Genomic DNA, 22,051 nt, shown 5'->3' with positions numbered 1-22,051 from the left:
TCACGAGAAATGTGACGTATGCATCTCTCAGACCAATAACAATCGTGCATTTGCGTCCGCATTGATATCGATCATTTAAGCGTTTTATAGACGGAGCAGCATTGGTTCTCGCGGTCGCACGTGGATTCGTCGCCCGCTGCTCATCATTACTGAAGACAACAATTTGTGCCCCCCCCCCTTCACTGTCCGACGTCTCGCTTAAGACGCCACCGTGCGCCATGTGCCGCAACATTTTTGTTCCCACCATGGCTCGTGTCGGAGAGTCCGACTCGCAGTTGGCGTTGGGGAATTACAGCTATGACACGAATGAGACTTACATACCAGCAGACGAGGATCCCTCGCTATCACTAGCGGCTCCGATCTTTATGATCTGTGCGGTCATTGTCGGCACGTTGGGCAATGGGGGACTTATTTACATTGTGCTCAGAAATCGGGACATGCGAAACATACCTAACCTCCTCATTCTAAATCTCTCCGTCGGCGATTTCTTATATCTCGCGCTCAATGTCCCGTTCTACATCGCCAATTACCTGGTGGGGTCATTTGCCTGGAACTTTGGATTGTGCAGATTTGTGAACGCATTGCAGTTCATATCACAGGGAGTGTCTGTTTTCACGCTGACCGCACTCAGCACGGATCGGTTTTACGCCATTGCCCGGCCGCTGCAGCAGCGCCAGAGTAACTCAACCCGCAGGACTATAGGCCTAGCAGCTGGGATATGGGTGTTGTCCACCGTCTTTGCCATTCCTGCCGTTGCTTTCACGACAACAAAGCACGGAGGATGCGGATTGCCCTACCAGAGTGTGCAAACCAAGGTGTACTACGTGATTCTGTTCGTGGGACTCTACCTAATACCACTCGTGGTGATATCGGTTTTCTACACCCTCACCGCCGTTGCCCTCCTGCACGGCTCGTTCAAGCTCGAGTCGCGGGTCCGACAGGGAGGAAACGAGAAGCGCATGCGATCCCGCACTCGCCTGGCCATGATCATCCTCATCGCTGCAGTCTGCTTCGCCATCTGTTGGCTGCCATTTTATCTCTTCGTGCTGTGGTTCGAGTTCGGTTTCGACCCCGTTGTGTTCGGCAAGCCGGCCATGTACTGTCTCTTCGACATGCACTATTTGTTGCCCATTCTTGGCTCGTGCCTCAATCCCATCATCCTCTTCGTGATGAGCTCCAATTACCGTCTCCACCTGCGAAGTCTGTTCACCTGCTCCAGCTGCAGCCCCACCGTCGCCAAGCGCCAGCTAACCTCGGCACGCTCCTGGACCATGATGTCACTGCGGAACACATCGTACTCGCGCTCACCTACCAGCGTGACCGAACTCCCTCGAAGTAACAGCCACCTGTCGCAACTGAACTAGAACAGGTGGCCAGTTTGGGAGGACCCCTGAAACTGTGTGTGTGTGTGTGTGTGTGTGTGTGTGTGTGTGTGTGTGTTTGTGTGTGTGAGTGCGTGTGTAGAAAAAAAAAAACCCAGACAGACAGGCAAACAGACGGAGATGCAATTGCTGGTATACGGAGTGATATTTTTGAAGTATGAATATGTGGAGAAAGCAATAGAGAAATAGGAAGAGAGAGAAGTAAAAACACCTAGGCTGATAATACGTGGTTCACCGCAAAGGCAAAGGGACCACAGTCCTAGGGAATTGTGCTGTTAATATTGTTATTGTTTTATTTATCTCTTGATCACGGATCTCTGTCGTGGAGCCAACATCCACGTCTCTGTCCATGTTCAGCACTACACACTGAATAACTGCTCAGTGTGGAACGGTTCCGCCACTAGCTTGAGTGGGCACGGAGTCGCAACGAGCGATGATGTGGTCCTGCCGAGGGCTTCGAGTTGCCAAGCAACGAGAGGTGTGACACATCTGGCTCGGAAGTTCAATGACCTCCTCATGGTGTCATGCACACTGGAAATGTGTGTTGCTTGTTTATGCCGAGTTCAGTACTTGCTTCACCAGCAAAATAGGATACAGTAAAGTAAGTTTTTCATGACATTCATTGCTGTGGTAAGAAATGTATTTCTATTTTGTACAGTAAGAGTGTGACATATGCGTTGATATGTCAGATATGATCATGATGTTCTTCTTTACAAATTGATATGTGCTTACCATTAACAGTACGCTTGCATTTCTTGTCGCACCAAGCAACAGGTAGCGTATAAATACGTTCCTCATACGCTGAGCGAAGCCCTGCAACACATAGCATGTCACAGTGCACCCATGACGTAACAAAGCTCACCTTGTGCAAACCTTCTGTGTAATCATGCACATGATTATATTTGTGCGCAAGTAGTGAGTGCTTCTAGTAACACGAAGTCACGTATCAATTTGAAGAGTTGGCATTATCTGCGATTATGTCTAACCCAGACCATTACCACATGTACTGCAGCCTGATGTAATCTTGAATTGGGCTTCATTATGATCCATTGGTGTCATGAGTGATTAAAATTTTATAATATTACATGTCAAAATGTTGCTAGTACTATGTGAAAGAACATTTTGTTTCTATAGCATATAAGTAATTGGTGCGATGCCACATTCGAGATGAATAGCGAAACGTGTTTCTTTGCCGCGAGGTCAGCATTATCATTATTTTGTTTTCGTTTGGCCTAGCATCTGTCTAACGTCGCTCTCTGAAAAAAAAAAAAAACTGCTCTATAGCTCATGCATTTTGCGCTCTCTCCCGAAAGATTTACACTTATAAGATCTTTTGATCTTTATCGGTTTTTTTTTTTATTCTTCAAGAGTCGCTACCTAATGTTGAAGAAAGACATGGGGTTGCTTTGCAGTTTTATTGTGATCTATTCGATTACTTTGACAAACGCTGCAACTTTGACAAGTCTGCGAAATTTCACACAGGTTAGACAAATCACATGCAACACAACAAGTGGTGTATCATCTGATAACTATTTATCATCTGATAATTATTTAATCTTCAGGGCTAAGCATATTTTTCTTCGGACCAGCGAGTTATCTGGAAGTATGCGCATCCGTTAATCATACGTTTGATATAGCACCTAAACACAAAATTATTTGCTTTGATAACATTTCGTATTTTCTCTGCGCAAAAACGTTTAATGTTAGAAATTGTAATGTGCATACTTTTCTGGACGTAAATCTATAAAGCTGAAGCTCAGCAAGCGTGTGAGACAAATGCAATTGTTTTCAATCATTTTCTTGAACAAATATTTGAATCGCAATTTGTTCTGCACAGAAAATACACACCTGCGTATAAGTGCTAGTAGGAAGTTGCTGTTTTTATTGCATGAGGAAGAGGAAATTGTATACGGATGACTTTTGACTGCGTCCAATAATAGTAACATCTAAACAGCATCCTTATGAAACGGAATAATTATTCAGCGATTATTTTTAAAACAAATTACCCATCTATTCTTCTGGAAACCTGATAATTTGTGTTCCTTTCTGCATCAAGCACGTATAAGTTTATCATTCATCACCTGTTCACTGTCAGAGTAGCCTGTTGCCAGTGGTAACATTGCTCCTTCTTTTGGAACTCTGCACATAGTGGTGCATGGTAAAACACTCATTTTCTGGCACTTACACCTGTTACATTGCCCTCCCTTCTCTCCCAGTGGGGGAAGTTCACTGTTTCTTGTCTTTTCTTGGAGTTTTTTTTTTTGTTATTATGAAAGTGATACACGTCTGCCGACTGTTGTCAAACATGTAATTTTTGGCGAGTATGTTAAAGGTTCTACTTGGACTGTCAGTTATGGTTGTTTACATATCCCCGCTATTAAACTCTGTTCATACGACAAGTTCTCCGTGGAATGGACTGGATATCTTTGACAACCGTATATACCCTAAACGTTTGCTCGATCCTGAAGATTTGGTGCTATAGGGTTCACAGTGTACCGAAATCTTTGGAGCTATTTATTTTTATTAGTCTATTTATTTGTACATTTTCGGCACCAACGCTCACACAGAAGCAATTTGGCACAAAGTGAGCCACAAGTCCCCGGACTAGCCCCCAATATTGGACCTACAGTGTTTCATTACAAGCAAGTGCTACCGACACATATATTGCGTCAATGAACTGTAGCAGTATTTTGCCTTCTATCTTCCCATTTCCTTACACAAATGTTATTACAGCAAGGTTTGTTTGTTTGTTTGTTTGTATGTTTAAACCCGTTCCATGCTGAACCATGAAATCCCCGTAGACTTAATACACATGCCACCAGGTTCCTGTATGCAGTAGGTTAAGTCGTACAACTACTATAGTATTAGATCTAAACTACCACCACCACCATCACCACGACCATGACTACAACTTGTAGGCTACTGCCTGAGTACCATCGTCACAACTTAGATTATGCTATGACTTTTTGCTCTTAACTCTTTCATTCCATCGGAATTCTGCGTGTATTGAATGTCAATGACAATACGAAATGTTGGTCTTGAGCGTCTTACGATTATTGTGATCACAATAAAGGGCCCTAACATTGTTTGCCGATCTGTGACACAACATTTGCTCCTGTGACAATTGCTCTGGTCTTAATTTCTCCAAGGACTCTGGGTTGGATTAGAGTTGTGATAGGGTGTTAGGTTTAGTTTCATGCAAGGATTAGGGTTAGGGCTTCACTTGTTGGTAGATTTTATGTTTGTCCTAGTGTGTAGACATTTCATGGGAGCAACTGTCGCAGGAGCAACTGTCAAGGAACCATGTAAATCACATTTACAAGAGACACTGGTGGCTGTCCGAACTGTAGATCCAGCTAGCCTCTGGATAGTGGGCCCGGATAGTTTTTGAAGGTTGATAATCATTATGATTATATGCCTGCCTACATAAATGACATACGGTACTCTCTGACAGTCTGAAGGAGAGATACATTATCAACATTCGCGATTACAGAGCATTGCTACCACTATTGTTGTTACTGTTGATGTTGCCAATATTTTCGCTGTCCAAATCGTTGTGTTATCCGTCGGCGAACCACTATGATCTGTGTGTCGGTAATCGGATTGTCCGATCATGCTCTAAAACTCGTCCTGTCTGCCTTTCACTGGGGAAAATATCTACCCCAAAAGAGCCATTATCCTGCCAGTCAGCACTATGTCTTTAGCTCGTTAATTATTGTTTTTATGAGTATATCAATCACATCTCTGACAAACAATAAATGCACCGCCATGCAAGCACACAAAAACATGATGTCTTTATTTCCTTTGGTGTAGTCTTTAAGAATGACATCGTTTCAAAAATTGATGCTGATCCAAATTACAGATTATGCCCTCCTTATATTTGGCATTAAGGTATACATCCCATTACTGCCTTTTTGCAACGTAAAGGTCAAAATTACCATTACTCACTTCCAGGTTGTTCTGATGTATTCGCCCAGGGGGTAACTGAATCATGTACGCCCCAATAGGTTGCTCAATGACACTCATTGCGAATCAATCATGAACAGGTGGGTATTTTCGATTAAAAATTGATAGCTTGACCAACGAGCAGGCGAGCCGAAAAATCTACTTACTTCTTTGTCTCCTACACGGTTGTATAGGAATCGGACAATAAACTCAGTATTAAACAATAGATGACAAATTATATCTGCCACTACCACGGAAGTGAGACGCACTCAGTGCACGAGCGTTTGGGCCAAACAATTTTGCTACCGAAAATATCCATAATCAGTATTCGAGACCATGTCCCTTTTTGGCGTATTTGATCTTCTTCCACTACTTCTTGTGCTTTCTTGTTTTTTTCCTACTGTTCTTTCCTTTTCATCTTATACTTCCTGTCCTCCTTTCATTTCATCCTCATGTCGGAAAATGAATTAGCTTCTCTTGTCGCTCTTCTTCTCCTAACCCTCTCCCGTCTCTGTCACTCTATATCATGCCTTGCATCTTTCCTTCGTTCTGCTCTAAACTACGACTAACAGAAATTTTACTACAACTACCTGTAGTACAAGAACTACTTCTGCTACTAATGTTATTGTTACACGTACTCTTGCTGATACAACCACCACTGCTGCTTATTGTGACATTAACGCCACCTTTGCTCTTATCTCAAATCTACTCCATAGATATTAGTATTACTAATTCATACAACATAAAGTGGATTATGATGGTACGAGAAACACGTACATTTCAACTTGAAGCGTCCTCTCTGGCGGAAACCCCTGGGTATTCTAGAAAAGCGATGTGAATGCACACAACCTGCATTCACAACGATGGTCGAATCTGTGTTTCTAAAGGCAGCCGCCCGGATTAGGCTGGCTGAACATGGAACTTATGAATCTTCCATTGTGGCCATGAACTGAATTATGAGACACTTAAAATGCCACCACCCTAAAGCTGCAGCGTGTTTTACAAAGAGAGCTGCAGGCTCATCTTTTACATAATGATCTGATCTGAATTCCACTGATTCACAGAGAAGGACAGAGAAAGAGAGAGAGAGAGAGAGAAAGAGAGAGGGAGGATGATTTCAGCACAAAGTGCATTGGTGTTTCAACTGGAGATAACCTGTTGTGCATTCGAAATGGTTGGTATCGTTTAAAGCTGCTCAATAATTTTCTATTACAATTTGTTTAGCCCTGACTTAGCTGAATCTTCTGTGTCGTTTTGTCATCGACGTGTTCTCACGCATAAACTATATCTGACTGTGAATATACTGTATATATATATATATATATATATATATATATATATATGTATATATATATATATATATATATATACATATATATATATATATATTCTTACTTTTGACCGAACATAAGATGGTATCTATTAGATCAGTCGGTCTTAACCGTTGAGGAAGAGTTTCGAGTATTCTCGGGCAGATGTCTATGGGAAATGTTTGTTGTGTAGCAAAATCAAGCCCCTGAAACCAGGAACCTGTGTTTTTAAGAGTTGCGATTGATTTTACGCTGAGTGTATTGAGCGTAACTCAGCGAATCGAGCCTAAGATTAATCCTGATTTTAAGTCTGTTTCATAAAGATACTTACGTTTGATTCAAAGCACAGATTTAATAGGAAATCGAGCGTTACTATTGTGAATAGCATCAATAGTAGGATCAATCGTAACATCAATCTTTTTGAAACAGGGCTCTGCTTTTATTATCCACTATGCCGTCAAGCAGAAGGGAAACTTGAAGAGATGCATCATGACTTTGGGCAAACTCCTGCAAAAAGTCTTCTCTTTTTAGCGGAATGTATTTTATTCTTCTTTTTGTGTCGCCAACTATTCTTTTTTTTTCGGGGGGGGGGGGGGCAGGTGTCACTGTCCTACCTCGCAAGGTGCGTTTTATCCCCTGACAAGTGGTCAAGAACCTACCGGAGCTATCGGGCTGCATGCATGTGTCGATGAAAACTGGTTGCAGCGCATAACGGGGCACGTTCGCCAGCGATAGTCTACATGTAGTTTACATTTCATTCTATCGTATGTTTCGTGGATCTCAACGTGAGTCTTGGCTATGTCTTTAATAGCCATAATAATGCTGATATCTTGTGTGCGATTTACGATTCTCGTTGCCATGATGGCAAGGAGGTCCCCCCCCCCCCCCTTTCTCTCTCTCCAATTACCAGAGATGCCATGCAACAATAGCCCGTTGAGGACGGACTGATTTTGCTACAACACACATGTCCCATAGACAGCTGCCAGAGTTTACTGGGGAATCGTCCTCAACGAGATAAAAAACAAAACACAAGACTAACCAACAAAAAAAAAACCACACACACAATCCAAACAAACGAACAAACACAAAAAAAAAACAAACAAACAAACGAACGAAAGAAAAATGACGAGAAGAAGTATACACCACTTCCGATTATATCGAGACCAGTTTGATGTCACAATTCTCTAAGTTGGTGATTTCTCTCCCTTTGCAAAATTGGCTGAACTTGCGTGACTTGTCAAACATGCGTGAGGAAAGACAGATATGTCTACAGATGATTCAAATTTTGCCATGAAAGATTAAGTGAAATAAGCAAGCGTTCGTTAGGCAGCGAGTCCAGGTAAATTAGGTAACATCGATTAATATAGCACTATCACAAAATCGACTCAAGAAAGGTGATATGACAAAGAAAACTCCCAATGACTGATGAAATAAAATCCCATCTTTAGAGCTTCAACCAAGCTTACTTGTAAATTAGGAGAGTCTACGCGGGAAAAGGAAAGCTGACAGTTTAAGTCATGACAACTTTGCTTGAATGTCTCCAAGACAGTACTGAAAACTATTATGTTGGTGTACCGTGATGTTCTTTATAATTATTCCAAGTTCCAAGATTGATAGGGTTGTGACATGAATGATCCGCGGGTAATTCCTGTGATGTTTGAGAAGGATGGACGACATAAATTCCCTAAGGGGTCACAGTGGATATTGTGGCACGATCGAGTGATCGACCAGGATCGGACATGGCAATACCTGTGCGAAATTTGAGCTCTGTAACGATGACTCTGTAAACTTTTCATGTTTAAGTCATGAAGGCTCAGGAGATCAGTTCAAATTCTGGCGGGATTACTTCAGCGATGTTCAGCTCTCAAACGGCGTCATCGACTAGGAAGTAGGGCCTTTTAGCGGGAGGAGAGATCTAGGAAATGAATTTCCCTTTTCAAACTAATCTCACCGTCGGATTCCCGTCGCCCTGTTCACCTCCTTGGCTTTACGGGGTGTTAAATCAACTCCGCCTGATTTTCTTTCACCATTTTTATGCCCTTTCTATCTGTCCTTCTATCTTTCTATCTATCTTAGATATTATGATTGTCGACCTCTCTATCTGCCTATCTATCTATCTATCTGCCTTAAACAATTCTAAGCTTTTACATAAAGAATTATCTGCATCATGAAGGAAAATCGTGAGATTTTTTTTTCAGAATTCATGACGAAAAAATGTTTACTGACGTGCTTGCATTCATCCCCGAAAGGTGCATGCATTTTGTAGTAAAAAGAAAAATAACAAAACGAATCCGTCAGCTGTATTTGTGAAAACGATCAAACTCCAATTTTATAATTATTCGAAGTGGTCATGGCAAAGGGACATAATACCTTTCCTTAATTGATTTCATTTAAATGAGTTTCTTTTAATATCTTAATCGCTTTTTTTGAGGGGTAGGGGTGTGCGAGTCCTGTGGAAAATTGAATAATCCTAATATCCCTTAGCATGATAGGACTTGAGTAAAATTGGATTAGCATGAAATATAACCGGCTGTTTATGTGACTCTGTATAAAACAAATCAGACAGAATATCGTTGAGCATTAATTGGTTGATTGAATAACTATTTCTTCCAAGATTTGTAAATATCGCTGTCGTAATTACCAAATTTCCATAAATTGCGTTTCTGTAATTGTGTGGGAATTATGTCGTTATATTCTCACCGAAGCGAGATTGAGAGAGGGAAGCAAATAAGGAAATATGAAGATTTGATGAATTTGTAAGTAAAGGCAATTCCTCTGCTGTATTTGCGTCATTCTAGATTATGAAAATCACAAACCAAATATAGTTTCCCCTTCAAACGAGTATATTATGAGAATTGTTGCAGTGAAGTCCTAATCAAATTTGAAATGCTCCGATAATGCTGATAATGCCCGCCAGCCAGCCGATGCCATAATCGAATTTTATGATCAGCGAAGATTAAAATCACATTAGTCTGTCATTGTCGATAAATTCGTCACGGTAGCGAACATGGCGACGATTAGTTACTTGACAATATGAAGAGATTTTCCTGATAACTGATACGATAAGTATTCAGAAAACCCAGTTTGGATTTGTTATAGTAGTCCTTGAAAGTAATACGATATGAAGAAACGTAAACAAATAAAAATCATTACGCTCTGTAAAATCCTGAAGGACCAGAAAACAAAAATAACATAAACTGTTATTCTTTTTTTTCTGTCATGTTCTTCAAATGCAATGTTCGAGTTTTCTCAACGTTATTTTACTGCGTAGAATGTTTGATATTTTTCCCCTCCACTCCCCCACCCCTCCTCCCTCCCCAATTATAGCAGTCATTGTGGTGATTCGATGTTTCGTGCCAAGTGCGTAAAGGGATCCTCCGTTCGTAATGATATGGAAAATACACCTGCGGCTCGACCAAAATTCTCACCTGAAGTATTTGACGTAGCTTGATTACTACATCTTTTTAATTATACCTCTCTTTTTCTGAATCTTTCTCCATTTCTCGATCCTGTTGCTTTCTGTCATCCAAATCCATTTGGGGGGGGGGGGGAACAAATTCTCCACCAGACGTAAGATGGAAGAGATTCATTTTTTGCCTACCGCTCAACAGATTTTAAATGAAATGGCGTCGGTGAAAAATATGGCTGACTATATGACTGGTGATGATTCCTACACGTTTTTTTTTTTCTTTCTTTTTTTCACCCAGAGGCAAGAAATAAATACAGCTCCGCAAACTCAAGATATTGTTCGACCTGCGAGTAAATATGATTTTCATCTTATTGGCGTGACTGCAGGGTGTTGCAGATCTATGAGCGGTGGCTGGATCGTGCTAAAATCCCTAGAATTGAGCAAAGAAAACCAACATGCTCTTTGCGCTGAACTACGTCGCGCGATATTGGTCCGTTTTCTTGGCGCTTACATTTGTTTCGGGGTTTAATTTGACGTGGACGCCTTCGATTAAACAAGTTTATTGATTTTACAAAATGGCTTTACCACGAAAGTGCCTATTTATTGACAGACCGCGAAGGTTGTAAAAATCAAATTACTACTGATCAATACCCAGAGGGACTTTCATTTGTGTGTAATAATACGAAAAATGATGTAATTAGGAAAGTTGGCAAAATCAACAATGGATTCACATGAATTAAAATATACGAGATTTATACGTCTGCTGTGCTTTGTTTTGTTTTGGACAACAAAGGGGGACTTGCCTTTAAATCAGTTCTATGATTGATATTGATATTAACATTGACAGGTTTGCGCGAAGCATGCGCAAAGGCAATTATTGTCGCGTTTCTACTGAATCATCTTAGATATGAAACGCCCCGCATCATTACGCGAGCATCAAGCTACAGTGACCGTTGTCTGCAGAATTGTGATTTGATGATGTTCAGTGAAACAATTGATGAGCGTACGGGGGAGGGGACTGGAATGAATTGCTTGAAGTGGTCAAATCATTATGGAAAGAACGCATCATAATGTTTAAACAAGATTGTACCGATGCGTGTGTGCAAACATTTCTCGCTAGTTCTCACCTCTCTATGTAAATATACCTATACACATGTGTGTTTTCCACGATGGTAAACTGTACGAATTAAAAAAGGACGTGATAAGATCAAATCGATTGAAATAACTTAGTTGTTTGGAAAAGATTATGACAATAGCCGATGGTACTGACGAATGTATGTATTGGTAATGTTTGTACAAGTCCGACTGAGTCAAAGTAAAGCCAGATACCTCTAGCTTGTGCTATGCGTAATGTCTTAAACAGTGACACGACATTTTGCTCCTGCGACAATTGCTCCAGTCTTATTTTCTTCAAGTACTTCGGGTTAGCGTTAAGGTTGCGTTAGGGTTTTAGGTTTAGTTGATGTGAGGATTAGGATTAGGGTTAGGGTTATGTTTTGTGGGTAGGATTTATGTTTAGCTTATAGCGTGCAGATGTATCATGGGAGCCTTTGTCGCAGGAGCAAATGTCATGGCACCGTCTCATTCACCCCGACATAATACTCCAGTGTTCCTCAGTTGACACTGACATTACTTGGTAACATTAAAGGCCCTGTTTACCTTTGGGAATGTCAGTGATTTAAAAAAAAATCAAGATATGACATTTAATGCGTATCAACATGTTACCACAAAACATCCTATCATATAAAATTTTCGCGATAAAGCCTAAAATATAAGGAGATATCACTATTTGTCTCAATAAACCGTAACAGTAGACGGTTTAGTCCGGAAACATTTTTATTATACCTATTAATCACATTTTGTGTATTTAACAATACTTGACATCGATTATACGGATTCAAAGTTTTACAGTGGTTGTTTCTATCCCTAACTCACATTTTAGAACTATTTTAAAGCACTAGTGCTGGGTTTTTGTTTCATCTGCAAATGGTAAATTATGCCTTTAATGTCCATTTGGGCCACATGTTGGGACTTTCATATGAAGCAAGTAGATACATGGAAACTCTGATAGATAATTTTATTCTTAATCAGTTTAACTGATTCCACAAATATTTAGAGAAGGAAAGAACTTTACATATATTGCTTTCAGTTACTGTCATAGCTGCTTTTTCCATTCTTTGGAGTGCAACTCCGTTGGAATCGACGGTTGAAACAGTTTTGCGTTGAATGAATAATGACCAATTGATTTGCTGCCACGGGCGTTCCCAATGTAGGACGACGCTGAATACGGAATGCCTCAGAACCCCTTTTACATATATTCTCCTCAGAGGGAGAGAAAGAGAGAGACAGACACAGAGAGAGAGAGAAAGAAAGAGAGAGAGAAGGAGGTAGATGGATGGATAGATGGACAGAGAGTTATTGATCGGCTTAGAAAGAGGTCCGGTGAAGAGAGGTTCCACTGGAGTGCGAAAAGTGTTACATTATGCGTGTCCTGCAGACACCGGAAAGACAAACCCCATTTCAAACTTGGTCAAACGGAGACGTTAAGTGTAACAAAACGAATCTTTGTGTAAATAGTCAGAGAAAGGTTAAAGGGCTGATTTGGGATTCCGAGCTAGATGATTCAAAGTTAGGTGTCGTCATTCGAAGAATAATTATAGTTTTATCTAACATACTGCGACAGTTCAATTTTGGATTTTTCCCGAAAGGCTGAATAATTGGAATGTTTGATAAAACCACAAGGAATCTCGTGAATCCGCCGTATTTCGTTACCAAGCAGTAACCACGGCAAGTGCAACTTTCACCCTGTTTGTGCGAGCAGGTGTGAAGCGCGGAGGATCTTCAGCAAACATTGGGGTAGTTTGTAGAAGACACTAGTACATCCCCGATGATCCATGCGGCTGGTTTCCCGCGCGTGTTTAACACGCTCTCCAAACACTCGGTTTACCGGAACACTGCACTTATAAACCGCCTGATTTGGGCTTCCCAAATCGGGCATTACGCACGAATCAAATTGCTTGGCGTATATCAGTAAAAGACGCACTGCAAGTTGGAAATGCGATATGTCACTATTTGACTTAAAAGCGTTTATAAAAAAGAAAAAAAAATCTACGCTTCAAAAATATTCCACGTTTTTTCACAAGGGTTAGAATAGATTGCTGAAGTTTTCACTTCTGATTAACACAGAGAAGAAACATTGGAGAAGTAACGTAATGCCTACCACGACAATCAAGAATGACTTAGAAGATCAACAAGTCATATCTTTATTTCCGTTTCTAGTTCTTCTAGAAGTGATTAGTGTCAACTGGTGCAATGTAATGTATTTCTTACGGTTACAATTCGTTATTCCGCAGGTTCGGTATTCCGAATATTGAATAAGAAAATGAAAATGATATTCCTTAATCCGCAAGTCCATTATTACGAAGAATATCTCGTTGATCCGAAAAAGAAATAATGTAACAGTAGTTTGCAATCTGTCCGCTTTTTTTAATAGTAAATGCAAGGGTATTTTGACGTTGTTTATGCATGTTCGACGTTTATGGGCCTTTTCGGACAACGACCACTCTGTAATCACGCAGGAAAACAAACAGAATAATAAATGTCTCTATTACTAAAGGGAACTTCTGGAATTTTAGAGTTGGACGTGATTTGACGCTATACTTGGTACCTTCAAGCCCAGTACACTGATGTTACTCTAAATAATGATTATACCAGGGGTATACGTGTATGCAGTTATTGAAAGTTACAGAATACACACATATTTTGTTGAAGCATAGGACTGACTCTTATAAGAAAAATAACGTTTTTCTCCTATAACCCTGACAAACTGTATAGCTGCGATGCAATGTTGTGACTGAATACGACATCATTTCTTTCTCCTAGTTTCTTAACTCTTATTGTTTGACCAATTGAGAGTAATATCCTCTTGTTCCTGTTTGTTAATCCTTCTCAGTTTTAATTACTCCCCGCTTTTATAATGCCTCTAAAACTAAGAAAAGAAAATCCCGTTAAAGGTTACGGGATGAAACCGAACGAGAGTTCTGTTGTTTCCTGATAAAAGTGACGTGTGTGCAGAAGAACACCCTTGGGCGTTTCGTCATTCATAAACAACAAGTGTTACTACTCAATGGTCCTCGGATAACTTTAGTGATTTGATTGATTAGAGTACTTTATATACGTCATGGTATAATATCATCCGTGACCAAAGCCATGTCTGGAGCTTTGGTTGGCAATCTTTTCTCCTAAAGTTTCTCCGAGGGGTAAACCAAGCGATTAGGTGTCCCTGCTACTCTCACATCGCCTCGATGAAAGGCAATACCCCAACGTGCCGGGGAATGAATGCGCCCAGACTCAACGAAGTCGTGGCATCCTTATATCTCGCATCATTTGTTCTGCGCAAATTGGGAAAAAAAATAAGAAAGCAGAAATCTTCTTCTTCTTTTTCTAAACAAGTCCAGTTTTCCCAAATGAATCGAAGTGGGTCATGAGCTCTCGGATTGCTGTTCTAAAACCAAAAAAGAAAAAAAAATAGTGCAATCCTGACTACACGACTGCTATACCTTGATCAATTCACTCCTGAGGGATCCGCAGACGAATATTGGGTGCTCTTGCATAACGCAGTTCCTTCTTCATTTTCTTCCATTCTTCATTTCTTTTCTGGGACTTCCCACACAATCTCGGTATAGCTAGCCCGCAGCATCTACCCAATGCTGTTAAGTCTGCATTCGTGTACGGCTCCCGGGCTTCTATGGCCTACAAATCGATTGAGAAAGAAAACGAAAAGATCCACTAAGAATTAAACACAAGGAGAAACGAGGCCAGGGAACACTGCCTTAAACGCAAATTTGACGTGATTGTTGCATACTCAGTGAAGGCAAAATGCACGTCACGTCGTAGGCAGATTAGATCAACGGCCAACGGCCATTCATTGACGAAATCTAAGTGAGCATTATTTTACGAAGTGTTTTATCTCGTCATCGAGCTGTGTTGTCGCAGAGCGTAGTCTGTTTGTCTGTTTGTTTGTTTGTTTGATTGATTAATTGAGTATGGTTGTTTGTTTGTTGCAATACCTGGAACGCATTATATCATAATAAACAAACAAACAAACAAACAAACAAACAAACAAACAAACAACCAGACGAGAAAAAAGACTTACAATCTGGGAGAACAAAATATGTCTAGATCTTTACTTTGCGGTTTGGATATGACTATCACAAAAAACAAACAAACAAACAAACAAACAAGCAAACATTCCTTCTTTAAACGAATGTGAGAAGTAGGGTTAAAATTGGACAGAAACGTCCAAATATAGAAATGTGCAGCAGGAAAGCGAAATGTAGATCTAAAACAAACGTGGATTTTTTTTTCTCTCTTACCCTTCAGGTAATTGCCAAGGATTGAATGCTTTCAAGCCAACCACGTGCAACTTGTGACGTAAAGCTAAAAAAGACCCCTCCCCCATAGGTACGCACGAGACCCTCCATTATACGCAGTGTGAACATAACACATGCGATTTAGTACGTCGCCATTGTATCGTCCAATGAGACTATATTCCTGTTTAGTCACAACATTCACTCGTTTAAGGCTTTCTGTACCAGGGACTCTTGACAATGTGTACAATTATATCGGTTATTCTGTGGCAATTGGCACTCACAGCATTCAAGGGGTTTATCAATTAATGAACTACTGGTAAATACCTTTTGTAAATATATATCATAATATATGCGTATATATATATATATATATATATATATATATATATACTTTTTTTTGGCTTGTTACCGCTTTTCTAGCAGGTCCTTCTATTTTCCTGGAAAATGTCGCTTTCGTAAGAATGAAAGGAGCAATTGTATTAAAGTAATTTCATATTCCCTGGATGATCACGGAATTACAGCTGTCTTTCAATATATTAATCAAAAATGAAATAGAATTTCAGTGGAATTAGGTTATCATTATCAATACTGTATCGTTTACGTTTTGTTTTATACAAAGTTTAAGAAGCGGGGGAAATTAGAGAGAAGTGCTTGAAGCATTTGATACATCAGTGTTGTGCGAAAATAAGGACAATAAGTTATTGATTGGTTTCATTTTTCTGTAGATATTCCAGCTGTCAATACATATTAACAATCTTTGCGCGCATCTCCGTTTCACTTAGAACAAGAAAAGAAAAACACTATCAACTTTTATCATGTCTTCTTTTCCTTGTCCCATTTTCCTCAATTTGATGTGCCAACGTGCGAAATCTGAGAAGAAGCAATCGATAAGTCATTTCACACATCTTCTGGCAAAGTACGGCGGAGAGACGTTTACTCGTGAAAAGTTCATTCTTGGCGGTATCGACTTCTCTATAAAATTCTTCTCAAGATTTTCTTGTGGTGATTTTGCGAGTCGGTTTGCTGGCAAATATCTGCGAAAACAAGTATTTCCCCCGACCACTGTATAAATGATGTCCCCGAGTTATCAATTATCTCAATTGCAAGAAAAAAAAAAAGAACTCCAGAAATTGCAGAAAAAAAGTGTACTTGGTTGATGAGATTTTGATGGGACTTTGTATATTACCCCATACTCGCAATGCCTCTGTGTTTACATATTCACAGGCCTATGACATGACTAATGTAAATGTGTGTTGTTGTTGTTTTTTTTAAGCTGATACATTGTAATAAATTGTACATACATAGGTTCAAGTGCAATGTGAGATCATCACGCATTGAATAAGATATGTTATCTCGATATCAGCGATGTTAAAATGTTCATGAATGACTGTATAAATTTAAATGGAATTTAATCCACTATCGTACTAAAGTGACTAAGGATCTTATTCACCATGTTGCAGTTGTTGATTGTTTATAACTTGTAGATATGCAAGGTGTTAAACACTGTATATTTATAAACGCCGTTTTATTTTAGTTTAGTAAATATGGTTCTATTAAATCCGTGCCTAGGTATTCGGTACACCTCCCGCGTTCAGAGATTGATTGTGTCAAGAGCATTGTCGTTGTAGTATGATGCCGAAAAAAAACCCACTATGAATAACTTAACGTGTACATGAGGGATTGCAAACTGTGTGCGTGTGTGCGTGTCCGGCATGTTTATATTTGTGGTACCGAGTTGTTAGTATTGCTGAGTTGTTTGTGTTGCTTAGTTGTTGCCGAGTTGTATCGCAAAATAATGTAAGAGGATGTGTGGTTGTATGCGTATGATTGTGTTTGGCAGTTCTAGATTAGGATGTGCATCATGTGCACACACGCTTGCATTAACAGAAACATTAGTTTTTTACATGAAGAGCAACTGCTAGTCCATGTGAAGATTTCGGACAAAATGGAAACAGGCATTCGACTCAAAGTTTAACTCTTCTCGCTAATCTACAATTGCCTTATACAATGTAAGAGACATCATGAAACAGTGTTCAGTATGACTGTGAAGAATATCAAGATGTAAATATTTGCAAAACACCACACACACACACACACACACGCGCGCGCGCGCGCGCGCACACACACACTCTCTCTCTCTCTCTCTCTTTCTCTCTCTCTCTCACACATACACATACGCACGCACACAAACATAATCTGAATCGCTTAATGATAACATGCTATAAAATTTGTAGTTCCACATCATTTTGCTCCTGCGCCAATTGCTCCCAAGAAATATATACACGCTAAGCCAATCATAATACCTATCCATAAACATATCCCTAACAAGTCCTTGGAGAACCGGAGTAATTGTCGCAGGGGCAAATGTCGTGTCACCTTCTCAAGTCATTCTCGTTTAGAAAACATTATGAAACAGCCATTATTGCAAATTTGTTTGGACAACCCCTATCAAAACAATGTCTTCCGTAACCAAGAATTCGTCCTCAGAAGTCCTCAGAGGTCGTGTTCAAATTCTCAATTTATTATGTTTTAAATTTCCACTGACTCTACAGTTGCATTTTTATCTTGGTGTTTCATCTCCGATCTGCTCTCGTTTGTAGAAGAGGAAACTAAGACTTGAAGTGAAAGAAAATGATCGTGTCATCCAATCTTCGGCTCTTGATTAATAGCCTACTTCCATTTGGATGGATGACGTTTCTGCAGAGTATCGATCTAAAAAGTCTTGCTGAATTTTGACGACGAGGAATGAGCGCATAATATTCCTGATTGAATTACGTGGAAATTTACTGTACGTGGCCGAACTGTGGTAATGGTAACTCGTTCTTCTCGTTTTTATGTCTTTTTTCTTCTTCTTCAGAGGAACAGGCAGTTTCCCCGGCCATCAATCATGAAAGAGGCACCCTCGCTCCCTCGTCTTCCTGTCGTATACTAGTAGTCAATCCAGCAGTTTGTCTCAGTGATCCGTCACCTCAAAATCACCCCACACTCGCAAAGAGAGTCAGCCATTTAGGCAAGGAGAATTTAACAATTGAGTAACCCTTTCGGAGCCAATAAGTCAGTTGTACACAAATTTAACACACATACTTATTTCATTTCATTTTATTTCATTTCATTTATTTTCATATTTCTCAATGAATAGTATAAAAATTAATACATCGAATGTAACAAAATTGAATAATACATGATGTTCAACTAGGAAACACACATAGAATACTGTAAACATATAACACATAGTAGTCGATCGATAAAAGTTGGAATATGGGAATGAATGCTAAAGAGATATGAAGGAACCTACTAAAAAGCAAGCTTGTGAATCGTAGGTCCCAATTAAATTCGAGCTACAGATTGATATGAGGAGCACGGGTGCAACAAATAACCGAAATATAGAGAAAAAATACAGAAAAAACCCCAAAGACACAAATATACAGGGATATATACAGGGATATACTTATGGACAGGAAATCAATGCTGCACTCATGGGGGTTAATATAGCTGATCCAAACGACGTAGAACTCTAGAAATGGAGGTTCTCTATTCTCAAGTTTTCAAACGGACTCTCATCAAGCTTAGATGATACCAGAATCCCTTTTGTTTCAATCAAACTTGAATCGAAATAATATGCTTTACCACAATCACTCCTTCTCATAGTCAAGTTGTATTATTCATTAATGCTTGTTTTTGCTGCAGGACCACATATTCATACACTAACAACGAAAAAGAATGACTAAATTTCAATTCTCCTGCTATTGAAGTGTAAAATCTAATGTTCCTCCCGGCTGAATAAATTTAAGATTATGATAAGTCAGATGTAAAAAAAAAACAAGCAAACACTTTTTTTTTATCATATGGCAGGTTGTGAGCTGTTGAAATTATGAACTAACCATGCATTTCCATATTGTTTTTATTGTTCAAAAACGTTTTGCGAAAATTATCAGAACTCTTTAATCTAATGAATGTAAAATTTATTAACTTCCTTGATTTTTTTATTTGATTTTGGTGAAATCATTACTAATGTGCTTGTAGACTTTTTCTTTTCAGACTTTAATACTCTAGTCTGGTCCAAAATTCCCCTTTGAACAGTGGGATAGCACCTTATGATAACCGTATACCTCGATCTCTTAATGGGTAAATTGTTCTACTATACAAAGCTAATGAGAAAACTGACAAAGTAGCAAACTGTTATAAGTTAATTCTTCAAGGTAATGATGGTTGTTGTTTTGTTTTCAACTCTAATCAGGCGGATTGCTAGAGAATCATGTTGGTCATCCACAGATTAAAATCATCTGAATAACAAAGAACAAGTGAGAACATTCGGCATCATTTGCCTATCAATGTGGGGTTGGAGTCATGGCTGCAGTGTCATGTCTGGCTCCCTATACCCTGACTGCCAGTTACTGGATGAGGAACACTATCGTCCCAGCCTGACGTCACAATGACCACATAATCTGGACGAACGCCTCCCCGAGCTCTCGAAATAATAAACGCGTCGAATTGAAACAGACGTCCGAATACATTATGTTATCCTGCCAGTACAGTGTATGGATAACTGCAACCTCATGCCATCGCATGTCCCTTCTCCGATGGTGAAAAGGATGGCTGCGGAAGCTGTGGGACCAACGACTGCATTTGCAGATGACTTTTGATTGAACGGAGCGCAAAACCTCGATGACCGCGTGGCCAGTAATTATTTTGTGCCGAACTCCGAGTATTAAAAAAAACACAAACATTAACCAACGGAGAATCGTGTACAATAATGTAAGAAAAAAATTTGAGGGGGTAATAAAGGTGAGCGCAATGGCTTAAGAACGAGGCCTACGATAATCATTAATATATAATGCCAAACTCTCAATTTTACACCATACAGAAAAGAAATAACAACAGAGAAACACAATCAACTTTGTAAAAGAAATAATCTCTAGTCCAACATATTCAGAGCCTAATAAAATCATCGAATAGCAATTTTCTAAGTTTTGTAACTACAAATTTTGAAGACGCCAAGCTTTCGTTTGATACGAATTCATTTCACTGTAATAAAATGTTAATTTCCTGGAATCTCCTACAGAATGATGTTGGAAGATGGCAACTTTGAGTGTGCGTGAGTGTGTGTGTGTGTGTGTGTGTGTGTGTGTGTGTGTGTGTATGAGTGTGTGAGTGAGTGTTTAAATGTGTGTGACCCGTGATCACGAAATTCTGGTAAAGACGTCAAACATTTGACTTTCTGTTTGTTAGATCAAAAATATAGAACTTCAAATGATATAGAATCTCTCCAGGAATAAAAAAAAAAACAACAAACAAACAAAAAACAAACAAATAAACATACACACAAATCCTACAAACAGATATAAGAGCAGTCCTGATAAAATTGGTTTTGAAGTTTTGATCCAAACAGGAGTGCAGGAGATGAGGCATTTCTGCACTAAAGCCGAATCAATAAAGGAAGGTTAAGTCAAATGGACGTTTTCAATTGACATGGTGGGCGAAAACAAACTCGAAATAAGCAAACGTTCAGAAATGCCTTGCTTTGAAACTGAAGTGTCGTGCACATTTACAAAATAAGAATTTGCATAATCCATGGGCAGGATTTAAAAGATCAGGAGGTCAACAAACATCACGAAGACTGAACAATTTTGGACGTTTTTTGAAAAGCGTACTTGTGTAGTGGTCTGAGCTCCGTATCATAAAACTTGTTATCAATAACAAGTTACGATAGTTGTTATAAGCTACTGAAGTCCTTGCATCTGATTGGCTGAGAGCAAATTTGTCTGGAAATGTGACTGTTGTTACTGATAACAAGCTTTATGAAACGGGACCCGGCTGTTCTTGTGATACGCCTGTGGAAGTAAAGTTAACCAAATTTGTAATCACATAATCAAAGAGCGTGGAGTAAGGAGATAATACCAATTCTGGAAGCAGTAATCGGTGTCTTTGATTATCATCATTCATGTTATTGTACTATGAATATGACCGTAATGACAATAATGATAACGATGATAATGCCAACAATAATAGGCTATACTCTATCAAAGTATAATAAAACTTACAATATCCATTCATACCATTCGAACTCGTTGATCCCTTTCAATAAGTCTCCTAAGGCCGACATTCTATTTCTAATATTATGACATTAATATTTATCTATTATTCATTAGATTGTTTATAATATAGATGCTGTTTAAAATAGATATTGTTTATAGATATTTCATATGTTTGGTTGAAATATTTATTTCGTTTTTATTAACTACATCATTTGGAACTCTCAAGTCGAATTCACTAATGATACTAATTAAATCTATTGATACATCATTCACTTGGGCAAATATAAGATGTGTATGTACACGTCCATTAAGTTGGTCGACATAATGGTCAGGTTATTCAAACTAGTCTGATTACATTGTTGTTGATTTTTGAAATTGTTATTTGAAAAATAAAATAATGATAAATAATAAAATATGTATGTGCCATATCATCTTTAGCAACGACAGGGAAGTAACTACAATATTTTAAAAGGAAATGAGAAATGTGACGTACATGTTACATCTACATCACAAGCAGAATACAGATAACAAAGTTATAAACGAAAAAACAACAACTCTTTAATTAATGTTAGAAAAAATGTTTAATGAAGTGTAGGGA

The 22,051-nt window shown here is 39.1% G+C and overlaps 1 protein-coding gene across 1 annotated transcript; it reads left to right on the top strand.

The window, feature by feature from the left end:
• The first annotated feature begins 218 nt into the window (after positions 1–218).
• On the top strand, positions 219–1,364 carry LOC139710297 (bombesin receptor subtype-3-like). The gene has a single exon (XM_071622224.1). The coding sequence runs from the start codon at positions 219–221 to the stop codon at positions 1,362–1,364; it is 1,146 nt and encodes a 381-aa protein (XP_071478325.1).
• The last annotated feature ends 20,687 nt before the right edge of the window (positions 1,365–22,051 follow it).

This window comes from Diadema antillarum, unplaced genomic scaffold, assembly GCF_040938485.1.
Source record: "Diadema antillarum isolate AM-2024a unplaced genomic scaffold, OU_Dant_1.0 seq00001520_RagTag, whole genome shotgun sequence".
NCBI classification, from domain to species: domain Eukaryota; kingdom Metazoa; phylum Echinodermata; class Echinoidea; order Diadematoida; family Diadematidae; genus Diadema; species Diadema antillarum.
The sequence above is the reverse complement of the archived record's forward strand: the minus strand, read 5'-3'. Positions and strand labels throughout refer to the sequence as shown.

Coding starts and splice junctions, on each gene's coding strand:
- LOC139710297 (XM_071622224.1), top strand. CDS start 219: ATGTGCCGCAACATTTTTGTTCCCACCATGGCTCGTGTCGGAGAGTCC.